Source organism: Empidonax traillii, unplaced genomic scaffold, assembly GCF_003031625.1.
Source record: "Empidonax traillii isolate 1590-97213 ecotype Southwest subspecies unplaced genomic scaffold, ASM303162v1 scaffold1408:size188406, whole genome shotgun sequence".
Taxonomy (NCBI): domain Eukaryota; kingdom Metazoa; phylum Chordata; class Aves; order Passeriformes; family Tyrannidae; genus Empidonax; species Empidonax traillii.
The window spans coordinates 122,703-145,482 of record NW_020956601.1 but is presented as its reverse complement, the minus strand read 5'-3'; the positions used below and the strand labels follow the sequence as shown (position 1 = coordinate 145,482).

At 43.0% G+C, this 22,780-nt stretch overlaps 1 protein-coding gene across 1 annotated transcript in view; it reads left to right on the top strand.

Moving 5' to 3' along the window:
* The window catches only part of SLC18A2 (solute carrier family 18 member A2), a 25,920-nt gene extending 4,446 nt beyond the window's left edge, over positions 1 to 21,474 (top strand). The window contains exons 3-15 of the mRNA XM_027907145.1: positions 2,946 to 3,004; positions 5,009 to 5,092; positions 7,908 to 8,000; positions 8,407 to 8,496; positions 8,574 to 8,617; positions 8,692 to 8,752; positions 12,908 to 13,003; positions 16,180 to 16,258; positions 16,493 to 16,544; positions 16,991 to 17,054; positions 18,090 to 18,209; positions 18,732 to 18,865; positions 20,629 to 21,474. Coding sequence (XP_027762946.1) covers positions 2,946 to 3,004; positions 5,009 to 5,092; positions 7,908 to 8,000; positions 8,407 to 8,496; positions 8,574 to 8,617; positions 8,692 to 8,752; positions 12,908 to 13,003; positions 16,180 to 16,258; positions 16,493 to 16,544; positions 16,991 to 17,054; positions 18,090 to 18,209; positions 18,732 to 18,865; positions 20,629 to 20,736 — 1,084 coding nt within the window. The 3' untranslated portion in view covers positions 20,737 to 21,474. The remainder of the gene's footprint in view (positions 1 to 2,945; positions 3,005 to 5,008; positions 5,093 to 7,907; positions 8,001 to 8,406; positions 8,497 to 8,573; positions 8,618 to 8,691; positions 8,753 to 12,907; positions 13,004 to 16,179; positions 16,259 to 16,492; positions 16,545 to 16,990; positions 17,055 to 18,089; positions 18,210 to 18,731; positions 18,866 to 20,628) is intronic.
* Positions 21,475 to 22,780: the final 1,306 nt, after the last annotated feature.

Here is a 22,780-nt window from a genome sequence, read left to right as displayed (position 1 = left end):
GAGTGGTTAGTTTTGCTCTGATTAAAGAGTATCCAGCTGAGGTCTAAACATCATTTGGATTCCCAGTGTTATGTATTCAAAACCTGTATTCAGTCTGTGGAATTGATCTTAACACAAAAGCTTTAAATGAGAATTTTCATTTCCTCTTATCTCTAACACATATCACCTACACAGATATAAGTACAACACCATGAAAAATTACTTTTCCACAAATATTGCTGCAAGTTGAGGAGGAAAGCAGTTTTCTTACCTAAATTTTCTGCATTGTTTAGTGAGGATGTAATAGGTCTTCTGCAGGCAAAGCAATGTAACATCAAATAATATTTTCACAATAGTTCTTTAGCTATGCTTCTAGATTTTCCTAAAAGTCTAAATGTTAGTCCTATTGATATTTAATTTTCTCTGTTAGCATCATCATTTCCACAACCTGCCCAGTCAGGAGAGAGGCAGGTGGTAACACCTGTCCCCTGGAGCCATCTGGAACACGTGTGATGCATCCCTAGGCTGGCAAGGAGGCAGTGGATGCTCTTGGAGCATCTCCCTTTGCTGTTGGGAGCAGGGTTAACAGCACATGAGTGTGAACTTCAGTGCTGTGAGCTGAGGTTTGCTCCTGGAAACCTTCTACCTGTTTTAGCCTGGGGCAGGGTATGTGACTGCAGTCCCAGGTTTGCAGGCTCAGATGCCCAGTAAGTGTGAGCAGAAAAAACAAGGAGCACATCATCGTGGTGTGTGACAAACTCTTCTCTCATCCATCAGAAATGAGTGCCTTAGTGGCAAAGTGGCCCTAAATTAGATTTAAGGTTCACTGGTTTTCTTTCATGCACTATTTGTATCTTGGTAGTGGTATCTGCCTTTTTTCTTAGTGGGAACTCTCAGGCTGTAATATTCCTTTGTGTTGCACACGTGCAGGGGAACAAAATGTAGAGAGAACTGGGATGGACTATACCATGTAATAGCTGAGAAGGAGAAACTGCACATTCCCAGGTTTCACATGGCAAGGACCAAGGAACAGAATCACTGAGTAGTTGGCTGGTACAGGTGGTGCCTCTTCTTTTTGTGATTATTTATGTTATACAGTGTAATTGTTCAGCAGAAGCTCCCAGTCTGTGCTCTCTAATGTCTATAGAACAGATCAGGGAATGCAGCTGCACATTAGACATTAGTGGAAGCACAACTCCAACTAATTATTGCTGCTATTTCAGGAGCAGGCAGGGTTTGCTAAGAGGCAGGGTTTGTTGAGATTATGCAGGAAAGGACAATCTGCATAACTAATTAAATCTCAGCTGGCTGTGGGTAAGACTGTCCCCTGAGCAAGAGCAACCACGACTTCTGGAGGTTCAGCAACCCCATGCAGGGGCAGCAGAACCAAACAGGCTTAGAAAAACCATTCACTTTAAATAAAACAGACCAAAAGAAAGGTAGCTTTGTTCTCTGATATGCCATGTACCAAGGTGCTGAGAGATTCAAATTATCATCATAAATTGTTATCATCACTGAGGAAGTTTGTGATAGGGATTTAATTTGCTTTGGAGGTACCAGTCCAGTTAAGTACCACATGAGTAGTTAGTCTCTGCTGGGTATTTGCAACACCCACTTACAAATCTCAACTAGAAGAATTTGTGCACTTTGTTTTTGGCATATTTTAATGTAGTGATGATATTTAAGACAAAATTGTTTTTCATTCAAGTTTTCTTTGGCATGTAGAAATGTGCTTGCTAGATTTCTTTAATTCACAAAACTCACACAAATGTTGTGAGACAAACAGTGAACACTGAGCCCTGCACTTCAGAGAGTTTTCCATTTTCCAAAGCCCTTAATTGTGTAAAAATATTAAAAACCTCCAAAGCTCAAAGTAATTATTTTGGTTTGCCTGTGTCATGACTGCTGTTATTAAAAGGGTCATTATAGATTCCTCCATTATTTGATTGACCCACTTCAACCAATACTGACAATAAAAATGCCCAATACTGTCAAATCATAGCAAGTTGATATCTTTTGAAAGTATTCCTTTGAAAAGCATCATCCATTGTTGAATAATTTGGCCACTAAATAATGTCTTATCAAATGCATTTGAGATCCACAATCCTACAGAAAAGAAGACATGAGCAAAGTGTGCTTAATGGAATACACAGCCTGTCTTCAGAGCTAACTGGGTTTTGACTCCAGGGTAGATTTTTAATGGTGTGGAAAATAATACATTGTGATTTTTTTGGTTGAAATTTCAGTTTTAGCTACTCAAAAAATGTGTTTGTTTTCCAGCCAGAAAATTCTTTATTTCTTGGAAACTTGAAAATACTTAGAGCAACCAGGCATTTCTACAGGCTGTTTAGAGTCCTAATGAAGAAGTGGGTTGATGAAAAAAGCTTTGATCAGTTCCAGTTTTGCTCCTAAACCCATGAAAAGCTAAAAAAAAAAAAAAAAAAATATTCTCAGGCTCTTTGGGACTCTTCCAGTTCTCCTGGCTGAGGCAGGACTCCCAGAAAAGCTGATGACAAATTCTTCCAGTAAAAAAGCCGTTGGCTTGGCTGTGTCTCATTATGGTCATTGTCTCCTGAGGATGCAAACAGAGGAGCACTGAAACACGACTGGGATATTTCAGAGCTCAGCATGCTCAGACAAATCTTCCTTTGGCATATCTTTGGCAACCTCATGAAGGCCCAGAGGGGCTTTGTTGGGAACAGTTTAAGGCAGAACAAGAACAGGGCAATCAGATCCTAGTGAGAAGTATTTCTTCCAGGGGTTTCAGATACAAAGTCTGCTGTGCCGGATGGAAAGGCATTTGTAACATGGACAAATATGATCATGTGGTCCACAACAAATAGTTCAAAGCCTACCAAGGAACTACAGGTTGGGGTTTTGGTGTGTGTGAACTCATGTGAGTGAGTCTAACTCAAAACCTCAGTGGGACAGCCTCAGAAATGTGAACTGTTCATTTTGTTTTCCAGAATAGGCTACCAGATCCCACTGTTTGCTGGCTTCTGCATCATGTTTGTGTCGACAATCAGTAAGTGTCCACATCCTATTTTGCCTGGCCCAGACACAACCTCTAGATGAATATCCATAATAATTATCACTAGGAATTCTTCTTGTTGTGTACAGGGACTGATTTCCAGGAAAAATGTCCGGATGTCTGCTCTGTGTGGGTGAGATTAAACAAGTACAGCCTTATGAACATGCTCTGAGGAATCATGACCCTCCATCCCACCCTGGTGGGTCTCCTCCTTAGCTGAACCTTTCAGGTTCTCCTGACCTGGAGCAGTGCTCAGAGAGCTTTAACAGCCAGCCATGGAAGGGCTGTCAGCCATGGAAGGGCTGCCTTGCAAGATCCTTAACAACCAGATGTTGTGGGGGCTTATCAGAAAGACTGTGAGGCTGCAGTGGCTCATGAGAATATGAGTCAACAGTGTCACAGCATTGCTAAACATCACTGTGGGGTGTGCAAACAGCAGCACAGCCTGCCAGTCAGCTGAGATAACTTGTCTGCTCTAATGGCATTGATAAGGCTTCAGCTGCTGTTTTATGTGCGGCTTTGGCCTGCATTTAAAGCTGTGGCCCAAACAGAAAGAGTACAGAGAACATCAAGGATCATCAGAAGCCTGTGGGGAACAATGAAAGAATCAGTTTTGCCTCAGAAGGCAGATATAAAATGTATTAGAGTCTATGATGAAAAAGGAAGGGAACAAACAATTTTCCATGTCCAGTGTACATAAGAGAAGGAATAATGACAGGCTGCCCAGAGAAGATGTGGATTTCCCATCCCTGGAAGTGCTCAAGGCCAGGTTGGATGGGTCTCTGACCAACCTGGTTTAGTGGAAGGTGTCCCTGCCCATGGCAGGGGGGTGGAAGGAGATGACTTTAAAGACCCCTTCCAAGCCTAACCATTCTGTGATTCTATGATCTTAAAACTGTATCATCAAGGGGACTGAAGTGCTAGAGAAGATGATCTGCTCTAGAGTTACCAACAACTCTGCACTGTTAGATACATTTTGGTTTGGAGGTAGATAAGAATAGTGAGCCTAGTTCATGGCAAAAAAGAGAACTGCTGATCTGCTGACATCCTTTCTTCACTTTCCTTGATTTTTCTCTGCCCACCTAGTAGGAATTTTTGTAAGACCTGGTGAAAAGCCCAAGAGGCACAATCCCACAGGGTAGGTGAGGAAAGTGCCCGTGGATCTCTTGTTTAGTTGGTGCATAACAACTTCCTGCAGCTATGACCTGTCTGACCTCAGGTGACCAACAGGTGGAAGGTGAAAAAGAGCTTTCAAAACTCCCTGAGGTCTAATAACACTGACCATGGCATGGGCTCCACAAGCAGAGATGTGACTGGGTTTCTGGGACACTCTCTCATGGATAGGGAATTTAGCCAGGCTGATGAGTGCAACAGCCAGAGGCTTTCCCAGAAGGCAGATAGTGGCTGGGAGACAGAGTGGCCCTTCCTCTGGTGCAGTTTCTGTGATTTTCTGATGCTGGGAGCACCAGAAACTTGGTGCAGCCCTTGAATGGGTGGGTCTGGCTTCCCTGCACCTGCAGCCAGCTCTGCTGCACACATCTGGTGTGGGGAACCTCTCCCCACCCACTCACTGGAGGAACCAGCAGCACATTCAGGTGTGTGGGTGACATCCTGCCTTCCCTGAATGCCTGGAGCTCCACTCTGGGCAGCCTGAAATGGAGCAGCAGAGAGGCAAGGCTGCAAAGGAAAGCATTATTACTCCTTCTGTGTGCAGCTGAACCAGAGCAGATGTAATCAAATCCCGAGTAATTAGTTAAAACTGCTTGGGCTCTTGCATTCTGTGTTACCTGGAGGCTCAGACACCTGAGAGCAATTCAACACTGACACATCTAAATGCAATAAGAGAAAATAATGCAGTTAGCATTGAAAGTGGCACAAGTCACTGTAAACACTTGACTAAATTGTAGGAAGTTTTTGTGATAGTTTGGAGAAACCTAACTTTTTAACCTAGTTAGAGTTAACCTAATTTAAAAAATTTCCCTCTGTTTTTTCCTGTAGTGTTTGCCTTCTCTGGAAGCTATGCATTGCTGTTTATTGCCAGGTCCCTTCAAGGGGTGGGTTCCTCCTGTTCTTCAGTGGCAGGTAAGAGGATAATTGATAGAGTGAAATGCAGATCATTCAATCATTTTCTGAATTGTATTTTGTCTGCACTTTCAATAATTAATACAGAAAATATTTAATTAAACCAATTTCATGGTTATTTTCTGTTCCTGTCATATAAAGTAGCTCAAAAGCAAATGTCTTTTCAGATTTCCGTGGTATTTGGGTTGCAGTAAGGTAGAGCACTAAATGAACTGCACTCTCCCTGGGATTTCTGCACCTGTGTCTTCAACATTTTAAATTCATTTTTAGCCATTGTAAAGGTCATTGGGAACTTACATTGGTACTTCTTGCAGTTGGAACAGCAGCTCTGTCTGTTACTGAAATTTCTCTTTTACAACGTTGCTTTCAGGGACTTACCATGCTGGCTGCCAGTTTGGACTCAGTTTACCTGCAATACAAGCTTTTATTTTTAAATGAGTAGGTGAAATGGAGTATGGGTTTTCAGCCCAAGTTACTTAACCCTTTTTGAGATCGAGACTGGAGAAAATATGTTTTCTTCATGTTGAATATTTCAGTCTTGGAAAAATTCCCTGTGATGGCAGAAGAAATAGAAATGTGGTGAATTGTAATGTTGAGTCGAGGTGCCTCATGTCTCACTCGGGAAAATCCCCCTTTCCAGCTCCCCCTGGCCAATAACCAGGGTTCACAAACACTCCACAGAAGCTCAACAAGAATTTGGTGTTTGGATTCCTCCTGGATTCCCCTGGCAGGGATTTGATCTGGGCAGGGTGCCTGGGGCAGCTGGGGGATGTAGCACTCCAGACTGAGCATTCCACCTGGAACAAGGGGCACCTCATGCTAAAGATGGGTTTGAAGCTGCACAACAAGCACTAGTTCAGCAGAGAGATTTAAACCTGGATGAGCAGTGGGAAGAGTGGGGATGTGGCTGAGGGAGGAGGCAGGGGCTGGGATGAGGACCCAGGGATGGAGAAGGCAAAGACAGGCAGGAGGGGTAGAGACAAGAGAATCCATCTTTTCCCTGACATCAGTTAAGGTTACAAGTTAAGCTTTCCAAAGGGAAGATGTGCCAGAATCAAAATCATTGTTCAGCTTTAACTCAGTCCTTGGGCAAGTGTGCACCTTGAGGTAGGGGCTCTTAGATGAGTACATGACTTTTTTTTCTCAGACAATCTACAAAATAGAGCATGAAAGGCCAAAAGACTATCTAGTCCACCCCTTCCTGAAGGTAGCATCAGCTTAGTATCTGTCATTCCTCATGCACACTTGACAGGCATGATCTCAGAAGCCTCCAGAAATGCCCTCAGCATCCAGCTTTGTGCTTAAGTACCTTTATGGTCAGGAAGTTGGTTGGTTTTTTTTTTTTTTTGATGTCTCATCTAAAGGCTCCTTACTGTCACGTGAACCTGTTCCTACTTCTTGTACTTTAGAGAACATGAAGAACAGTTTCTTTTCTTTATCTTTCTGCTTCTCCTTCATGTTGCCAGACTGTTATCACATCTCACATCAGCATTCTCCTCTCTGGTTTTAAATTGAAAGTCCTGAAGTTGTCCCTCACAGATATTTTTCTTGCTCACCCTTGTTGTCATTCTCTGGACAGTCTTAAGGGCACCCCCACACCTTTCCTCCTGTGCTGCACCAGAGTCAGGCCCAGCTCTGGGGAGAAGATCTGACTCCTTACAGGGGTCACTTCATGGATCTCACAGGCAAAGGGAGTTTTGGGTACTGTTGCTGCCAATCAGTCATTTGCTCCCCTGCATTTGTGTGTGTAATCATTCCCACCTATGTGTAAAATTTTGTGTGATCTTCCTTGTATTGCCCCTTAGTTTTGTTTTCCAGAATATTTCCCCAAATCTCATGCTCATTGAGAATTCTGACACAGTTCTCTAACCAGCTCTCCAGCTGTTCCTTCAAAGGGCTTGATGATGTCATCCACAGTTTTCAGTGAGCATGATAATCCACACAGGACCTCTGCTCTTTTGATGCACATGATGGATGGTATTCACTTAATGATCAGCCATGCAGTGTTTTGTTTTCTTTTTCTGCGTAGCTGTCAACCTTATTTACTGAGCCCTACAAAAATCTTGATCTGAAAACATAATTATTAATTTCTATGAGGACTCTCCTGCAGCTTTTACATCTCTAGTGTCTGAGTGCTTCACAAAAACACAAATGAATTAGGCTTCGTGTTTCCTTTTGTGAAATGAAGGTTCATTTCACAAATCAATAATCAAATGCAGAAATGAGGCATGTGAAGATAAAGGTCAAAAGAATCCTTTAATTTTGGATGCTGAACTTGAAATACTCATTTCCAGAGTAATCAGCTCTGCCTAATACCTCATACCCAGAGTATAGGCAGCACTGACCACAATTTCAGCTGAGTGGTCACCAGACCTTTGTGCCATGCACCCAGAGCATAAATAAATGATAGTGAGTACTTGTCAGAAGCTTTGTTCCTGCTAGTTGAAAATAATCTAAAAGCTCTGTGACAAAGACAGGGACAAAGAATCTAGCAAATAAGGGCATTATTAAATTAGCTGACTGATACTGCACAGTGGAACATGGTCTTGGAGACCACATGCATTCCCAAACCCTTTTTTGCTACCAAGTTAATTCTATGGGGAGGAACTATAAATATTTCTATATTTCTATATGTGTATATATGTGTGTATATACATATATGTGTATGTACACACAAAAATACTTTCTGTCATTTCTGTGTAATCTTTAGCAGGTGTGGCAAATGATGAACATGAACTGTGGAACACAGCTGTCTAATTTTGTGTTATGCTTTTTTTTTTCCCTTTTCATTTTTTTCTTTCTCTTTTGACTGTAGGGATGGGTTTGCTGGCCACTGTGTATACGGATGATGAGGAGAGAGGCAACGCGATGGGAATCGCACTGGGAGGCCTCGCTATGGGAGTATTAGGTCAGTGAGGTGGGGGCTCTGCTGGCAAGTGAAAGCACACCTGTCCCAGCCATGGCAAAGCAAGTGCTGCTCTGAAAACAACCAGGCTCCTGCTGAGTTTGTGTAGTGTCCAGGTTAGGTTGGCAGGGCACGTTAAGAAGAGCTTTTCCCACAGCAGCACGTTCATCATGGAGATGCACATGCCCAGCAGCAATCTCTGAGATGCTTGGGTTCTGTTCACACAGGAGAGCATTTTGGGGAGTGAAGAATATGGTATTGTCATCATCAGTGAGCTTTGTGGAGACTTTTAAACTGAGCTTTTTGGTCTCTGTGTGCCAATTGCAGGATGCCCAAATGCTTGCAGGGGATGTTTGTTCAGAGCCAAAGGTGTGGCTTCACAACTGTGTCCTTTCTTTCTCCCTGGCAGTGGGGCCACCCTTTGGGAGTGTCATGTACGAGTTTGTGGGGAAGAGTTCTCCTTTCCTGGTTCTGGCAGCGCTGGCTCTGTTAGATGGAGGTCAGTGGATATGAAGAGTCAGTCCCCATCCATCCCCCTTCCTGGAGGAGTGTTACAGTACTGATTTCTCTTTGCAGCTGTTCAGTTGCTTGTTCTGCAGCCATCCAGAACGCAGGCAGAGGTAAGTATTCAGGTAAAACACTGCAGGCAGGGGGTGACACTTTGCCTTTCCTAATCCCAAGCTTTTGTTGGCAGAGTCAGAAGGGGACACCACTACTGACACTTCTGAAGGACCCCTATATCATCATTGCAGCAGGTACTGGATCCCTTTTTTTGTCCTTTAAACCAGCCATTGGCGTCATTCCTGGCCTCCTGGCATGCCTTGGGCTGAGCTGCTTTGACAGTATTGGCATTTGCTGGTTTCCTTTCCATGAAGCTGAAAGTGTCTGTTGGCACTCCATCCTGCAGGATGAATACACCAGTAGAAACACAATAGGCAGAAAGTTTGAGATAAATGTGTCTCCCCAGCTGAGGGGACACTGATGACTTGGAGGTGCTTGCTGAGGCAATGAGGTATGACCAGGAAACTTTCAATGAGGCAAGTGAGGAGGGCCAGGCTTTCCGAGGGAGGGATTGCCAGCACACCACAGGCAGGCGGAGGGAATAACTGAACTTTGTTTGGGTTTGAAGAGGGAGTGATTTTGGTCTCTTGAGCGTGGATTGTATTTCAGAAAAGGTCTGGGTTGAATGGGGAATGGCATTTTGTATTCCATGTATGGTTTGTCTAATGAATCTTCTGTCTCAAGAGATGATTGCCGTTTTGCATTGCATTTTGTTGAATGTTTGTTCTGAAGTCTGTAATTGATTCTGGCTCTTTCTAATGTTGACAAAACACCTGGAAATAGACAGTTATTTTCATGGTTTTGTTTCTTAGTTCTAACTTGCTTGTCCAACAAAGCAATTCTTCCAGGCATTGCTTGGGTTCTCTCTGTCTTGTTGATCTTAGGGAATGATCATAACCTTGACTGCGTGATCCTTGGCGGAGCTGTAACTGAAGTTACACAAACACTTCTGTTTGAGAAGTTCCCAGAGCATTAAAAGGCCTTTCCATTGAATAAATGTACTTGAGGGAAAGAACTAGCATAGACAGTGCTTGTTTCAAGAGATCAGATGTGTTGTTTGTCTGATTTGGTAACTCGTCTCTTGCAGTGGTTAAAGCAGGTGTTGCAAGGGGAGATTCATCTTACAGGATTTACCAAATGCTGATGTTATATCCAGTCCATGCCAAGGTTTAGTCTGTGGCAGAATTTGGTTTACACCACAAAATATGACGAGGGGACAGGTTTTTAAGGGGTGCTTTGCTTGACTAAGATTTAGCTACTCCTGCCAAGCTTAGTCTTGGCCAAGGAGGAGAAAAGTTGCCAAGGACCGTGGATCCCACTCTCTTGACTGTGTCCTGTGTCTGCTAAGAGCATGGAGGGACTTTGTTCCACATTTTAACTCGTGTGCATGGGTTTAATTTCTGCAGCTGTCCTCTAAAGCTTTTCAGCAATGCTTCAGGCTCTGTGCAGCCTCAGAGCCCCAAAGCTGTGCAGAAGAATGGACTCAGGACTGTGTCACAGACACCTTTTCTGCCCTGGCCCTTTTTGCCTCCTGCTTTGGTGCATGTGCCTGCACAGTGCCTCCTGTTTCCCCTTCCCATCTTTGATCCAGTGCAGCTGAACACAGCAGGAGGAGGGAAAGGAAGGACATACAGACAGGTAGAAACACAGAGACCTTTTCTGATCTGATCCTTCCTGCTCCCACCAGCTGCTCTGAGTCCTGCTCCCACCAGGCTTCAGTGCCCAGGGTGTGAGAAAACCCCACTGATAATCTGTGTGAGAGACTGAGTGCAGCACCCAGGGTCTCTGCCTCCTGAGACAGAGGCTGCCCAGTACAGATGATGTCGATGCTCTCTAACCTCACCCTCCTCTCCTGCTTTATTTGCCTTGCAGACCAAATCTGCTTTTGTCAGAGCTGAAAGCTGAATACCAACTGTAACTTCAGCTTATCTGGCTTATGAATGCACATCAGTCCAAATGCAGTTTTCTTGATGCACTGGGAATCCACTGCTTAAATGTTAATTGCTTCAATTCTGAAACCACTCCTTTATTTACTAAAAAGGGTCTGAAAATTTCGTTTGCTCTCCCTTAGCCCAGGGGGTTGGATAGGCATATTTTTGCTTTGTTTGCTAGGATGGGAATTTCTGATCCTGATGCTGACAGGGAAGGGTGGGCAGGTGTTTGATTGGGATGGCAGCTCCATGCTGTGACACCTTGGGGCGATCAGTCAAGGCCCTGTGTCACATCTCTCTGTATCTAAACCACGAGGATGCTGTGACTGTGGGTGTCCCACACTGGGAACAGTGTTCAGTGTACAGATACAGGTTAGAGAGGAGAAGGTTGAAAGTCCTGCTGGGTTTGCACTGCTCATGGAGATTAGGGGTTTTGAATGGCTTTTCAGGCAGCTCACCACCTCATTAAAAAGCTGACTGCATCGCCAGTGGCTGATGAGTTGACCACCAGTGAAAGCCAGGGCTGTGTTAGGCATGCTGCAAATGGGTTAGCAGTTTCGGTGTTCCTTCCAATCTTGATTTAGGTCCACTAATTTCATGCTATAAATTCAGACTCAAGGTCACGAGTGTGTGTCATACACTTGAGTCATAATTGTTTGTATTCTTAACATAGAAGCCCTTTCTGACCAGTTTTGTTTATCTATAGCACAGTATTACTCCTCTGCACAAGGTGACCTCCTGGCAGAGGTGATGCAGCTCAGGCACTCTCTTTTTTTTGAGGGGTACATTCTGTGGACCTGAATTACCTTTATCACCATATGCCTGAGCACTGAGCTCTGGTGATGCTTCCTGACCTAAGGAGAAGTAGATTCCACAAATGTGTGCAAGCATACCTGTTTCTCATTTCTGTGTGGCTTGCTAGGAGTGGAATGAGACCTTTGCTATCTAAGCCATCTCTGTCAGAATGGTGCTGCTTCCTCTGGCTGCACTTTGTGCAGTCTGAAATGTTTTTCCAGCATCCAGGGAGCTTCTTGAGCATGGCTGATTTTGCCTTGGAAGAGGGCAGCCCCACGGTGTTTGACTGGGGCTCCTCCCAGAAAGCAGTGGGAGCTTGAGCTGAGTGGAAAGGTTGGCTCTTGTCTTTAGGGCAAAGCAGTGCTGAACTGTTGCTCCTTGCCCCAGGAGGGGAGTGAGCCAGCTAGCCAGCAAGTTCATTTTAGGAATTGTGGATACACAGTCTGATATATTCTGACAGGTTTGAGCAAAGAATGACATCAGTGCTCATTTGGTTTTGAACCTTATGATGAGGAACTTGTTCCCAGAGAAATAATGTTTCTCTGAATTCAGACAAATTGTGGTGTGTGTGGTTTTTTTTTTTAATAATTTTTTTAAAAATAATAATTTTTTTTTTTAAAAAAGGCAAAATTTAGATGGTAAATGACTGTGAGGGTCTAGAATATTAGAGAAAAAAAACGGGAACACAACTTTAAGATTGTCTCTTCTAACAGTGACTTCTAAAAACCATGTTGTAAGGGATCAGCAGAGGGGACATGTCCCCTTGGCCTGCACTGAGCTTTGACTGCCTCAGGGTCTTCTGAGGAAGCATGAGAGGCATCTTGAATCAGAGAACTACCCTGGGGTTTCCTAAAGCTGAAGTGCAGCACTGAGGACAGATGGACATGGCAGGAGCCCTGGAGCCTGGTCTGCAGGCAGAGGCTTGGGGCAGAGCTGAGCTGGCAGGCAGGACTGAGTCAGCACTGCCACCACTTGGTATCCTTTGTGTCTGGCTTACTAAGGGTCCAGACATTCAAAAGGGATCTGTAAGCACTTGAAATTCATAGGGCTGGGCGGGCTCAGGCAAAGCCATGCTCTGCTGCATGGGCTTGCTGGCTGCCAGCTATGGGATCTTGGGAGAAAATTCCCTTTTCTAGGGGACAGACATCTCTGTGATTGTCTCTTGGTATTTTCAGGATCCAGACCTCCACATCTCATCATGTGATGGAGGCATCATCTCTCAGATGACAGAGGCATAGGGTCAGAGCCTGTGCTTCTTACACAACAGGGCTCCAGTCTTGCCCCGGGAGAATAGGTAAAGACCAGAAGATTGTAGCTTTAGCTAATCATTTGTGCAACAGTCAGACCTCATGAACTTTCTAAATGTCATCAAGCTCACTGCAAACTTTCACATTATGAAATAGCTTAACCTTTATTGTAGAATTTCTAGGAGAATAGAAATATATAAAAAGTTAGTCTTCAGTGATTTCACATTGTGTTCTACTTAATGTTAATCAACATCTGATACTTGACAAACAGGACTATAAAAAATGTGATGTTTTATGTAAAAGCATCAATTCTTTGCATGGCCTTTTGTTCATAGTCAAAAGAAAGACTTACTTCTATTTTTCCCCTTTCTCTAAGGATCGATCTGCTTTGCCAACATGGCCATTGCTATGCTTGAACCAGCTTTACCCATCTGGATGATGGAGACCATGTGCTCAAAAAAATGGCAGCTTGGTAAAGTACAGGACTTTATTTGCATCTCTCTCTTTTGTCTAATGATTGTGTCAGTTCTGATCCTGTTAATGTTTATATGCTTCAGGGGGGTAGTTGTTTTTTTTTTACAGTCTTTAAATTTTCAGTGTTATACCTGCACAATTACAAACATTGGTCTGTAAGAAAAACAGAAAGTATTTGCTATATAGATTGATGTTTCTGCAATAGAGGCTCTAGGGAGGGGCAGCACTGCAGCTGAAGGAGAAACAGCTGCAGGCAGCCTTGGCACTGTGGTTGATCCAGCTGTGCTGGGAACCCCAGCAGCACATCTGGCAGTGAGCGTTGGCAGGGGCAGCTGCAAGATGCCTGTTGAGCTGCAGAGCCAGTCTCTCAGGGCAAAACAGTTTGTTTGGGTTCTTTTTCCTCGAGGGAACCCATCCTGAGTGCCCAGTTTGAAGTGCCAGGAGAGGCAGCCACAGAAATCTGCAGCAGGTGCAGCGTGCTGGGTGAAAAGGATGTTTGTGCCAGCACACACACCTCCCAGCTGCTCCTGTAACAGGGGGAGGAAGGATGGCCTTCACCTAAAATGTGGCCACAAGGAACACTTTCCCTTCAGTTTGATAGATTTGATGTCCTTCCAGTGGTTACTTTCAGCAGAAAGCAGTGGGAGAGCCCCAGCTTGGACCTCCTTATAACCTGTATAACAGTCTTGGGAAAGCAGTTCCACAGGCAGACAGGGAACATGGATCAGGTTAGACTGGAGACTAAAGCTGGGGCAGTTACCCTCTCTTTGAGGTGAAGGGGAAAAACCCACCAGAAAATAGACAAAATTCCAGTGTCAAACTGTGTGAGAGGTTGAATATATGAATATTCTTAGTGGGGGGATGCCCAATACCAATTTGATAAATGTAATGATGTCTTCTGTACTGTGATGCTTCATGAGGGTATTTTTTAATGTCAGTATATGGCTTTTGAAAGAAAAAGGAAAATTCTTCGTTGAAATGATGTTCAGCCAACATCTGATACCCCCACTCTGTGATAATGCAAGTGTCCCTACACCATATAGAAAGCACAAACCTTAGTTCTAATTAAAGCAATTCAGATCTAGAGTGGCCAGAGGTGCAGTTTTTATGTGCTGCTGTACTGTGGAACATGGTAATGACTTCTAGCCTGTACTATAGCAAAATGAATGTGCAAACTTAGGTATTTTGAACCTCACAAAAGAAAAAATAAATATTGCTTATCTACCTTCCTCACCAGAGTTTCATATTACTGGTGCAAAAGAAATGAGATTTACAAATCTCTTAGTTGAACAGATGTTCCTGGAAGAAAAATATCCCTTTTAAATTAAGACTAATTTTACCCTTTAATGATACAAGTAATTGACTCCATTACACTTTGTGCTGATTTCACAGCGTTAATTAAAGTTTTTAAGCCTCTTAAATTATACCTTGAACTGCAGGGTTTTAAGCAAATGATTATCTTATGCAATTGGATATCCAGCTGTTTGAAGCATGATCTGAAGAAGGTATAAAGAACCTTGATTTGACCAACTGATGTTGCTGTGCATAAAGCTTATTTAGAAATCCTGGTTCTGCTTCAGTATGCCCCAGCTTGCACACCAACCTGCAAGTCTTATTTAAAAAGCCTTTGCAGTTTTGCTTCTCTTTTACAGCTGTCCAGGTCTGCTCTGTGTGACCATTTGGTATAACCAGGTAGCTCCAGGCAGTGCTAAAGTAGCTGTGATTATACAGGTGAAAATGAAATGTTTCCCCAGCACCACCACTGTAACCCACGAGGATTTTAATCACAGGATATTGCTGTGCTAAAAATTACCTCTTGATTTTTTTCTTATGAGTATCAGAGAGATAGGAAGGAAGATGGATAGGCAGGAAATGAGAAAATCCATGTTGCCTTGGTGAAAGATGAGGAGCACACACACATGAAGGAAATGGTTGGATTGGGTACTGCTATGTCGTGGCTGCTTTCTAAATCTGAATTACCTGATTTAAGGGGGCCAAACGAAGGCTTGTCACAGCATGCACTAATTTGTCAGACTTTCCCAGTTTTCTCAGGTTTCCCAGTTTGGATTTTCTTAAGATGCAAAATTTAACAGGAACAACACTGTGTGTTGTCTCTTGCTGGACACACAACCCGTTCCACTTCACTGCACAAGGCTCTGGCATCAGGCACAGCCACCCTGTCCTTGTGCCCCTGGGGTATTTTTCATAAGAATCCTCCTCCCCAAGGGCAGTCCCTGCTCTCACCCACACCCTGCTGCTCTCGAGGCAGTGGCACACCATGCTCTCCATCAGCATTTCTGCCTTTGACATTTCCTCTCTGACTCCTGTGCAGGGAGAGCAGGAATCCTGCAGTGCAGACTGCAGATATGGCCACTGCTGGGAAAACCTCCAGGCTAGAAAAAGTTGCTGGTCCCCAACAGTCTGCTTATCCAAGGGGGTGGATGTGGGGGATGAGAGGGGCTGGGTACCCTCCCAGCAGGGTCAGAAGGAATTTATTCAGGTGCCCTCATTGCAAGTCATTACTAAACTTAATTTTTTTTTTTTTTCAAATTTAAACCAAAAACCAATTCTTTAAAAAATTAAAAATATGTCAGCTAAATAGTTTCAAAACAGATATTTTAAGGTGTTTCACCCTTACATTATTGATACATGCTTGACTTCAGTCTCTGCTTGGCCAAGGGCCATATCATGGCACTCCAGAAGTGCCTGAGGAGGAGGTCTCGTGGCACTCCCAGGCTTTAAGGGTGACTGTCACCTGCAGGGGCACAGCAGCAGCTCTGCTGTCCCCTCCTGCAGGGGGATTCACCCTCTCCTGGCCCTTCTGGGCTGGCTGCACGTGCTGAGCATGTGGGCGAGTTGCTCTCCTCGACCTATCCCAGAGGTTATTGCAGTTTGATAGAAACTCTTTTGCTCTTTGTTGTTCTGTCTCCTCTCCCGTAGCAGCTCTTGCAGCTGATGCTGAAAAGCTCTTTTCAAAGGCATCCCATCAGCCTTGCATTTCCCAGATGATGTCCTTAGATTTCAGGAGACAAACCGGATATTTGATTCTGGGGCTGTGCACAAAGGCTCTGTTAGATGCACTCAGATCAAAATTACAGTGTCTGGGATTTATTAGTTTCTTCTAACACTTCACTAAAGTCCTTGCTGATAAAACATCTCATTCATATTTTTCAGGTGTTGCTTTTCTCCCAGCTAGTGTCTCTTATCTCATTGGGACTAATCTTTTTGGGATACTTGCACACAAAATTGGAAGGTATGCTTCATTTAAAAATACTAATCATCTTCCAGTCTCCCCATGTACCATTCCCAATGTTTCCCAGGGCAGTTTGTTGATAGTGAAAATTATTGAACTTTGTTCTATAGTAGCAAAATTGCTTTTTTGAACACATTGCTACTTTTGTTGTTGAAGTCAGCACTTCAGACATGACTTTGAGACATTCAGGATCTCATTATTACCCATCTCTGAGTGATGTTTCTTCTTTGCTAGGTGGCTCTGTGCTCTGCTGGGGATGCTAATCGTGGGAATAAGTATTTTATGTGTAAGTAGAAGATGGTGTACCTTTCAAACCATGCAGATGTTTGTGTGCTCATCTTCAAATGTGTGCTTTTCCTGGGAGACTTTGCTGATTTTGCTGAAGTTTCTGCTTTATGACATGGTACTATGCAATAAGTGTGGCTAATAGGTTCCAGATCAGATTTTTGAGTGCTTTCAAATTTCAGTGCTTCAGTTATTTTAAGAAAAGTGGCTCTGAAAGGAGGATGATTCTTTTCTGAGCTGTCACTCAGTTTGTTCTTGCTGATAATAGAAAGTGTGTCAGTGGTTTAATGGCACACTCATCTGAAATGACAACTCAGAACCAGGATCAAACTCTCACATCTCTACAAACTGTGCCAGAACTACTTAGAGAACTTATCTTAGAAAAAGAAAGTAACCTCATCAGCTTGTCAGTGTGACATAACTATCTGCCTGAAATTTCCTTCACAGGTACCATTTGCTAAAAACATTTATGGGCTCATAGCACCAACCTTTGGAGTTGGATTTGCCATTGGTAAGAAAATTTACAATTACCTCTTACAGTCTGTTGTTTATATAAAAATGACTTTCTGTGAAGTTATGATTAGTTTTGTTGCCACTCTGATGTGATAGTAGTGAAGCCCGAGCTGTGGCCCAAAGTGAAAAGCAGAGCAAGAAGGATTAAAGGACAGTGCTCAGAGAGTTGGAACCAGGCTGCTTTAGATGAGCTGGATTGCTGAGTCTGTCCAGAATGGCTCCACTGACCTAAACAGATCTTTGAAACTGTCCCAGAATGTAAACACCTTTTCCAGAAATGAAGCCATACACTGCCCCAAACCCACAGTCTGCTTTGTTGTGGAAAAGAATTATATAGACATTTCACAGGAAAAAAAGGCTTAAAATTTTGTATATAAAATAGGAATTCCCAAGTCCATGAGCAGGCTGGAGTGGGCACTGGGGCTTGGTTTTCAGTCTTTGGGTCCTCAGAAAATGTTCTAGGGCATCTTCATGCACCAGGGATAGATATGTAGTTAGCAAAGAACTTAGGGGCTCAACTACAGCTCCCCAGTACCTGAGCAGTTCTGCCAGCTGTCTGTGCTGCTTCTTGCAAGCAATGAAGGTGGGGCTCGAAAGACATGATAAAGCTGCTAGAAATAATTCTGACTGACTGGAGGCTAATGCAGTCTTTCAGGCCCAGATAAGGTGTAAGTTGATACCAAATAGCTTTCCCCTAAATAAAAGCTACTTGGCTGGTAATGTGAGGTGGGAGCCTTTGCAGGGACTGTGGCTGGGAAGTGATAGATGTGCTCTAAGCTCACATCTCTCCTGTCCTCTGGCAGGGGTCACAGGTGTGTGTGCATACATGTTCATCCATGACCTCAGACACAGCAAAGACCATAAAGAACAAAGATAATACAGACTGGTTTGGGACAAATCTTGTGCTTAGTTAAGAACAAGCATCCTTTTATAGCTGCTTTTGCATCCCTTCTTAGCACGTGGTTCACCAAGACATTAAAAGAAAAGTAAAGGCAGTATTTTCCTGAGACATGTTTTCCTCCCTCCCACCCAGGAATGGTGGACTCCTCCATGATGCCCATCATGGGCTACCTGGTGGACCTGCGCCACGTGTCGGTGTACGGCAGCGTGTACGCCATCGCCGACGTGGCCTTCTGCATGGGCTTCGCCATCGGTGAGTGGCCTCTCCTGCCTGCAGGGCACAGCTGGGAATCCACTGGCATTGGCAGGTTTTGTGAGCACAGGTTCTTTTCTCCTGGGAGAAATAAAGCAGAGGGAGTTGTGTTTAACATCCCCTCCCGTGCTGCAGTGCCGGGCTCTTCTCATCAGCTGGAGAGGCCTGGAGCTGTCAGGCACTGAACACACACAGGGCATGCCTGGGAGGGTCCTTGGAACATTTAACAACATTTGACACCACAGCTGTGCTCTTAGCAGTCTGTGAGTGGGATAACTCCCCGCTGACCCCCTGCTCCTTGAGTGCATCACTCAGGTGTCCTTGGGAACATCTCTAATTTCTTCAGTGAGAGTGGAGGATGGAGCCAGGACAGTCTTATAAGTACAAACATGTCTTTACATTCCTCAAATCAATTTGAAATGCAAGAGTTTTGTATATAAAACTACTGTAAAATTGTTTAAAGTGGTTGCTGCAAATTTTGTGGCTGAGCCATGTCCAGAAAAGGGTTTTTATCTGTCCAAGGTCCCTCTGCTGGTGGTGCCATTGCAAAGGCCATTGGATTCCCATGGCTCATGACAATTATAGGGATTGTGGATATCCTCTTCGCTCCCCTGTGCTTTTTCCTTCGAAGTCCACCTGCCAAAGAAGAGAAAATGGTAAGCATAACTTGATTTCTTTTTTATTTTTTTCCGTGAAACAAATGATAATTTATTTCTGCATCTTTGCCTCTTACCTCTTCAAAACAGGACCAGCACAGTGTATTTAACCCTCATGCATCACCTTTGGAATGAACTCCCCTCCCCTCTTCTTTGTATGTCCAAGATGTATGAAAACTCATTATTTGTTATAAACAAACATATTTGTTATAAACAAACTCGTATTTGCTATAAACAAAGTCATTATTTGTTACAGGTTACAGTCACAAATTTGATTATCAATAAACAGGGTCCAGCAGACATTCCTCTGCAACAGCATATGCTGTGCTGGAGTCAGTATAAAATGCATTTTTGTTTTCCTTGAAGAGCCAGAACTTTATTGACCAATTGACCAAATTATTCCCCTTGCCTCAACCTATTCTTTTTCCCTTGGTCCTCTCCTGTATAGTTTGCATCATATTTTTTCCTCCTCCTTTTTCTCTAAATTGTTCACCTGCCATTAATGACTTCTCTTACTCAACCTCTACCACGGGTCTTCCCTTTTTTTTTTTTTTTAGTATAAAGTTGCCAATGCCTTTATTTTATAAGGCAGTCAGTGCTCCCCAGCCACTGCACGATGTGCAAGCAGAGTGATTCTTGGCCAAATCAGCATCTTGCCCAGCCCTGCAGTGGGATTTTAGGGATGAGTCTCAGATCAGGCGAATATTTTGTGATACATCCCTAAAATTAGGGGCTAAGAGGACTAAGTCAAAAATGACAGTGTGACTAACAGCCTTTAGCAGACTTTCTGAACAGGGCTGACTTGGGTCCAAAATGCAGTTGTTAATTGTTTATTCAGGTGCAAAGAAACTGTAATTTTGCATGGTCATGGTTTTATTAAGCAGTGCCACATCTCTGCAAGGCAAGGACAGCACCTGCTTGATATGCTGCTCACACTATGGGCAGGAGCAGAGAAGGTGGAAAATTGAATCTCGCTGAAATAGTGGCCTAAGTGAGGCCAGAGACCTTCTGTTTCACAAATATTTGGAGTGCAGAATCCTGGAGAATCCAGTTAATCCCTCGTCGTGACCTTTGCCGACTGAGCAGGTTTAGTTTGTTCTGATTTTTTTCCATTGACTAAGGCTGAGGAACAGAAAGAAAACACCACCACCAAAAAGCTGCTGCTCTTTGCTGGCTGTACAAAGTTTACCCTGGCCACTGACAAGAGCTGCACTTGTGATGTGGCAATCCCTGAAGGGACAGGACCTGTCCCCAGGCTCAAACACCTTCCCGTGTCTGCCACCTCTGAGGTACCTGAAAGTGCAAAGTGATAATCACTTTTAGCTTGCCGTGGGGGACAAGGCAGAATATTTGGACCACCACCCTCAGCAGAGCCCAGGCATGGAGTTCTGGACCTCCACAGAAAGGGGGATCAGGGAGAAAAGCAGTAAAGGGGATCTGGCTCCCTTTGACCACTCACCCAGCTTTTAATGGAGATTAAACACGGGGTAAATGACTGTAACTGGAGAGCAGGTAGATGTATTTCAATAGGACATGGCCTGAAATACAGGTTAGAAATCTGCTGGTGATGTCTTTAGGGCCAAGATCCCACCTCCCACAGACCTACAGGCTCAATTTACTCCAGCTGGAATCAATTTGGGTCCCATTCCAGGGAGAGGAGGTGAATCCCTGCATGGTGCAGCACGAGGGCTGTGCTGGCTCAGCCCCACACTCAGCTGGGTGCTCAGCAGAAATGCCAATACTCACACTCTGTTTTCTTTCAGGCAATACTCATGGATCACAACTGTCCTGTGAAAACAAAAATGTACACCCAGAACAACATCCAGTCCTACCCCATAGGTGAAGAAGAAGAATATGAAAGCGATGAATAACAGAGAAGCCATTTAACATATCCTGGTGTACAAAATGCTGTGGTTCCTGTGAAACATTTCATCCAGAAATAGGTTTTAGTTGTACTGTACATTCAGTGGTGAAATGGTCAAACAAACCAAAGGTATATTATTCACTGCCCGTGGGTATCAAGCAGACTGCTAACCGCCTTACAAGGGGGGAAAAGCTTTTATAGAGGATTTGTATAGTGTTAATCTCTGTGTATTTAATTTTATTGAATATTACACTATATTTTTTATTAAATATGTAGTATAAATCTGTATAAACATGTGAATTTTAACTATTTGGTTTTAAAAGTTAACTCATTGACAGTACTTCATATTTTATTTGAAGTCATATGTTACTGTCAAGAGTCTTCTTTCTTTCTAGTCTGATTGGAAACCTAAAAAAAAGGCAAAACTGAAGGAAAACCTATCTAATTTGAATCCTTTTAAGTGGTACCCTTGTAAGTCCATTGAGAGGAGGTGAAGGCTGGAATTCAGTGTGGACAGCACTGTCGCTTTTTTATCAGCTTCAGGTTGTAATAATGGACATATAAAAATAAATATAAGGCACCATTTCCTTGCCAACTTAAACAATGAGCTCTCCCTGAACCACTCATGAAATGTTGGGGAAAACAGGATGTTAAACAGATGAGTGTATTACTATGAGGAGAATTTAATGATGTTTTAATCAACCAGGTGTGCAATACGAAGCCCCTCCAAAACCACCAGGTAAACAAGCAGGTATGAGCATTCCTTTCCCTTAAAGGCAGTGAGAACAGCATGAGAATCCCTTTTTATATTTCTTTTGACTCTTTTAACATATCTTAACTTTGTTTTTGTTCAATTGTATTTAAGGAAAGCTGCATTATTATAGTATTTTGTCTTAGCAGGTACTAAAAGTGACTGCCTTAAGCAGTTCACACAAACAGCTCTTACAGGCATTTGGAAATTTAATATATATATTTTTTTTTAAAGTAAGTTAAATTATCAACTTTGTTAAAAAAAAAAAAAAAGGAAAAAATAACCAGTTTGTTGCCAATCTAAATCTCAACATTTGGGAACTCAGTCCAATACAGGTAAAGTATTAGGCAGTCCCTATCTGCATTGAGAAAAAACACTTGGGAAAAAAGCATTTTAAAACAATCCCAATGTCCTTCTCATCTGTGGTGTATTATTTCACTTGTAAAATTAAAATCTTTATGTGCCTTCTTCCATGTAATTGCAGATGTTTTCTGTACTACAGCATAGATACTATGTTTACATACAGTTTTGTAAAGTGTATATACTATGGTCAGAAAATATGAGAAATATAGTGGATCAAACTTCAAGTATTGCTCTGTCAATAATTACACGTTGAGAACGCATTAAAATAAAGATATCTGACAGAAGTTCATGATCTATTGTAATAAAGTGGAAAAAACATTAAAAAAGAAAGAATTCCCCTGATAATTTGCCTTATGCATCGTGTTTTACCAAGGGGGGAAAAGCCAACGAGCATTTCGGGTGGTGGGAAAAAACTGCTCAGAGCTGTTCAGTGGTAACTCAGGACAACTATTTTCACTCCAGGCTATAAATACATGAAACTTGTTTAAGTAACCATGATACTTCCAAAACCAGTCTGTCAGAGATTTAACTTTCAGGAAAGGGGTAAGGCCAAGATCTGCAGTGCCAGGAGACACTTGGTGTGTTCCTTTACTCGGAGTGAGGAGTCTGAAAGCATCCCAGGAGGCTTCAGTGGCACCTTGAGTCACAGAGTAAGTAACAATTGTGCAGATTGATGACTATTTACATTAGGCTCAGATGTTACTTTGCCCCAAGATAAGTTATTTTATTTCACTGAACTCTTTTGGTCAACATCAAGTGGTTAATCCAATTAAATTTGGAACAACATACCAATGCTAGAATTCTAAATTATTACAGGGCGTGTAATTTTTTTTTGCCAGCTGATTAACCAATGTATTGCTTAAATTCACAAGTATAAAAGTAATTCAAACATAGCAACTCACATATATTTTTTGAAAAGCACAGAATGGCTGATTTC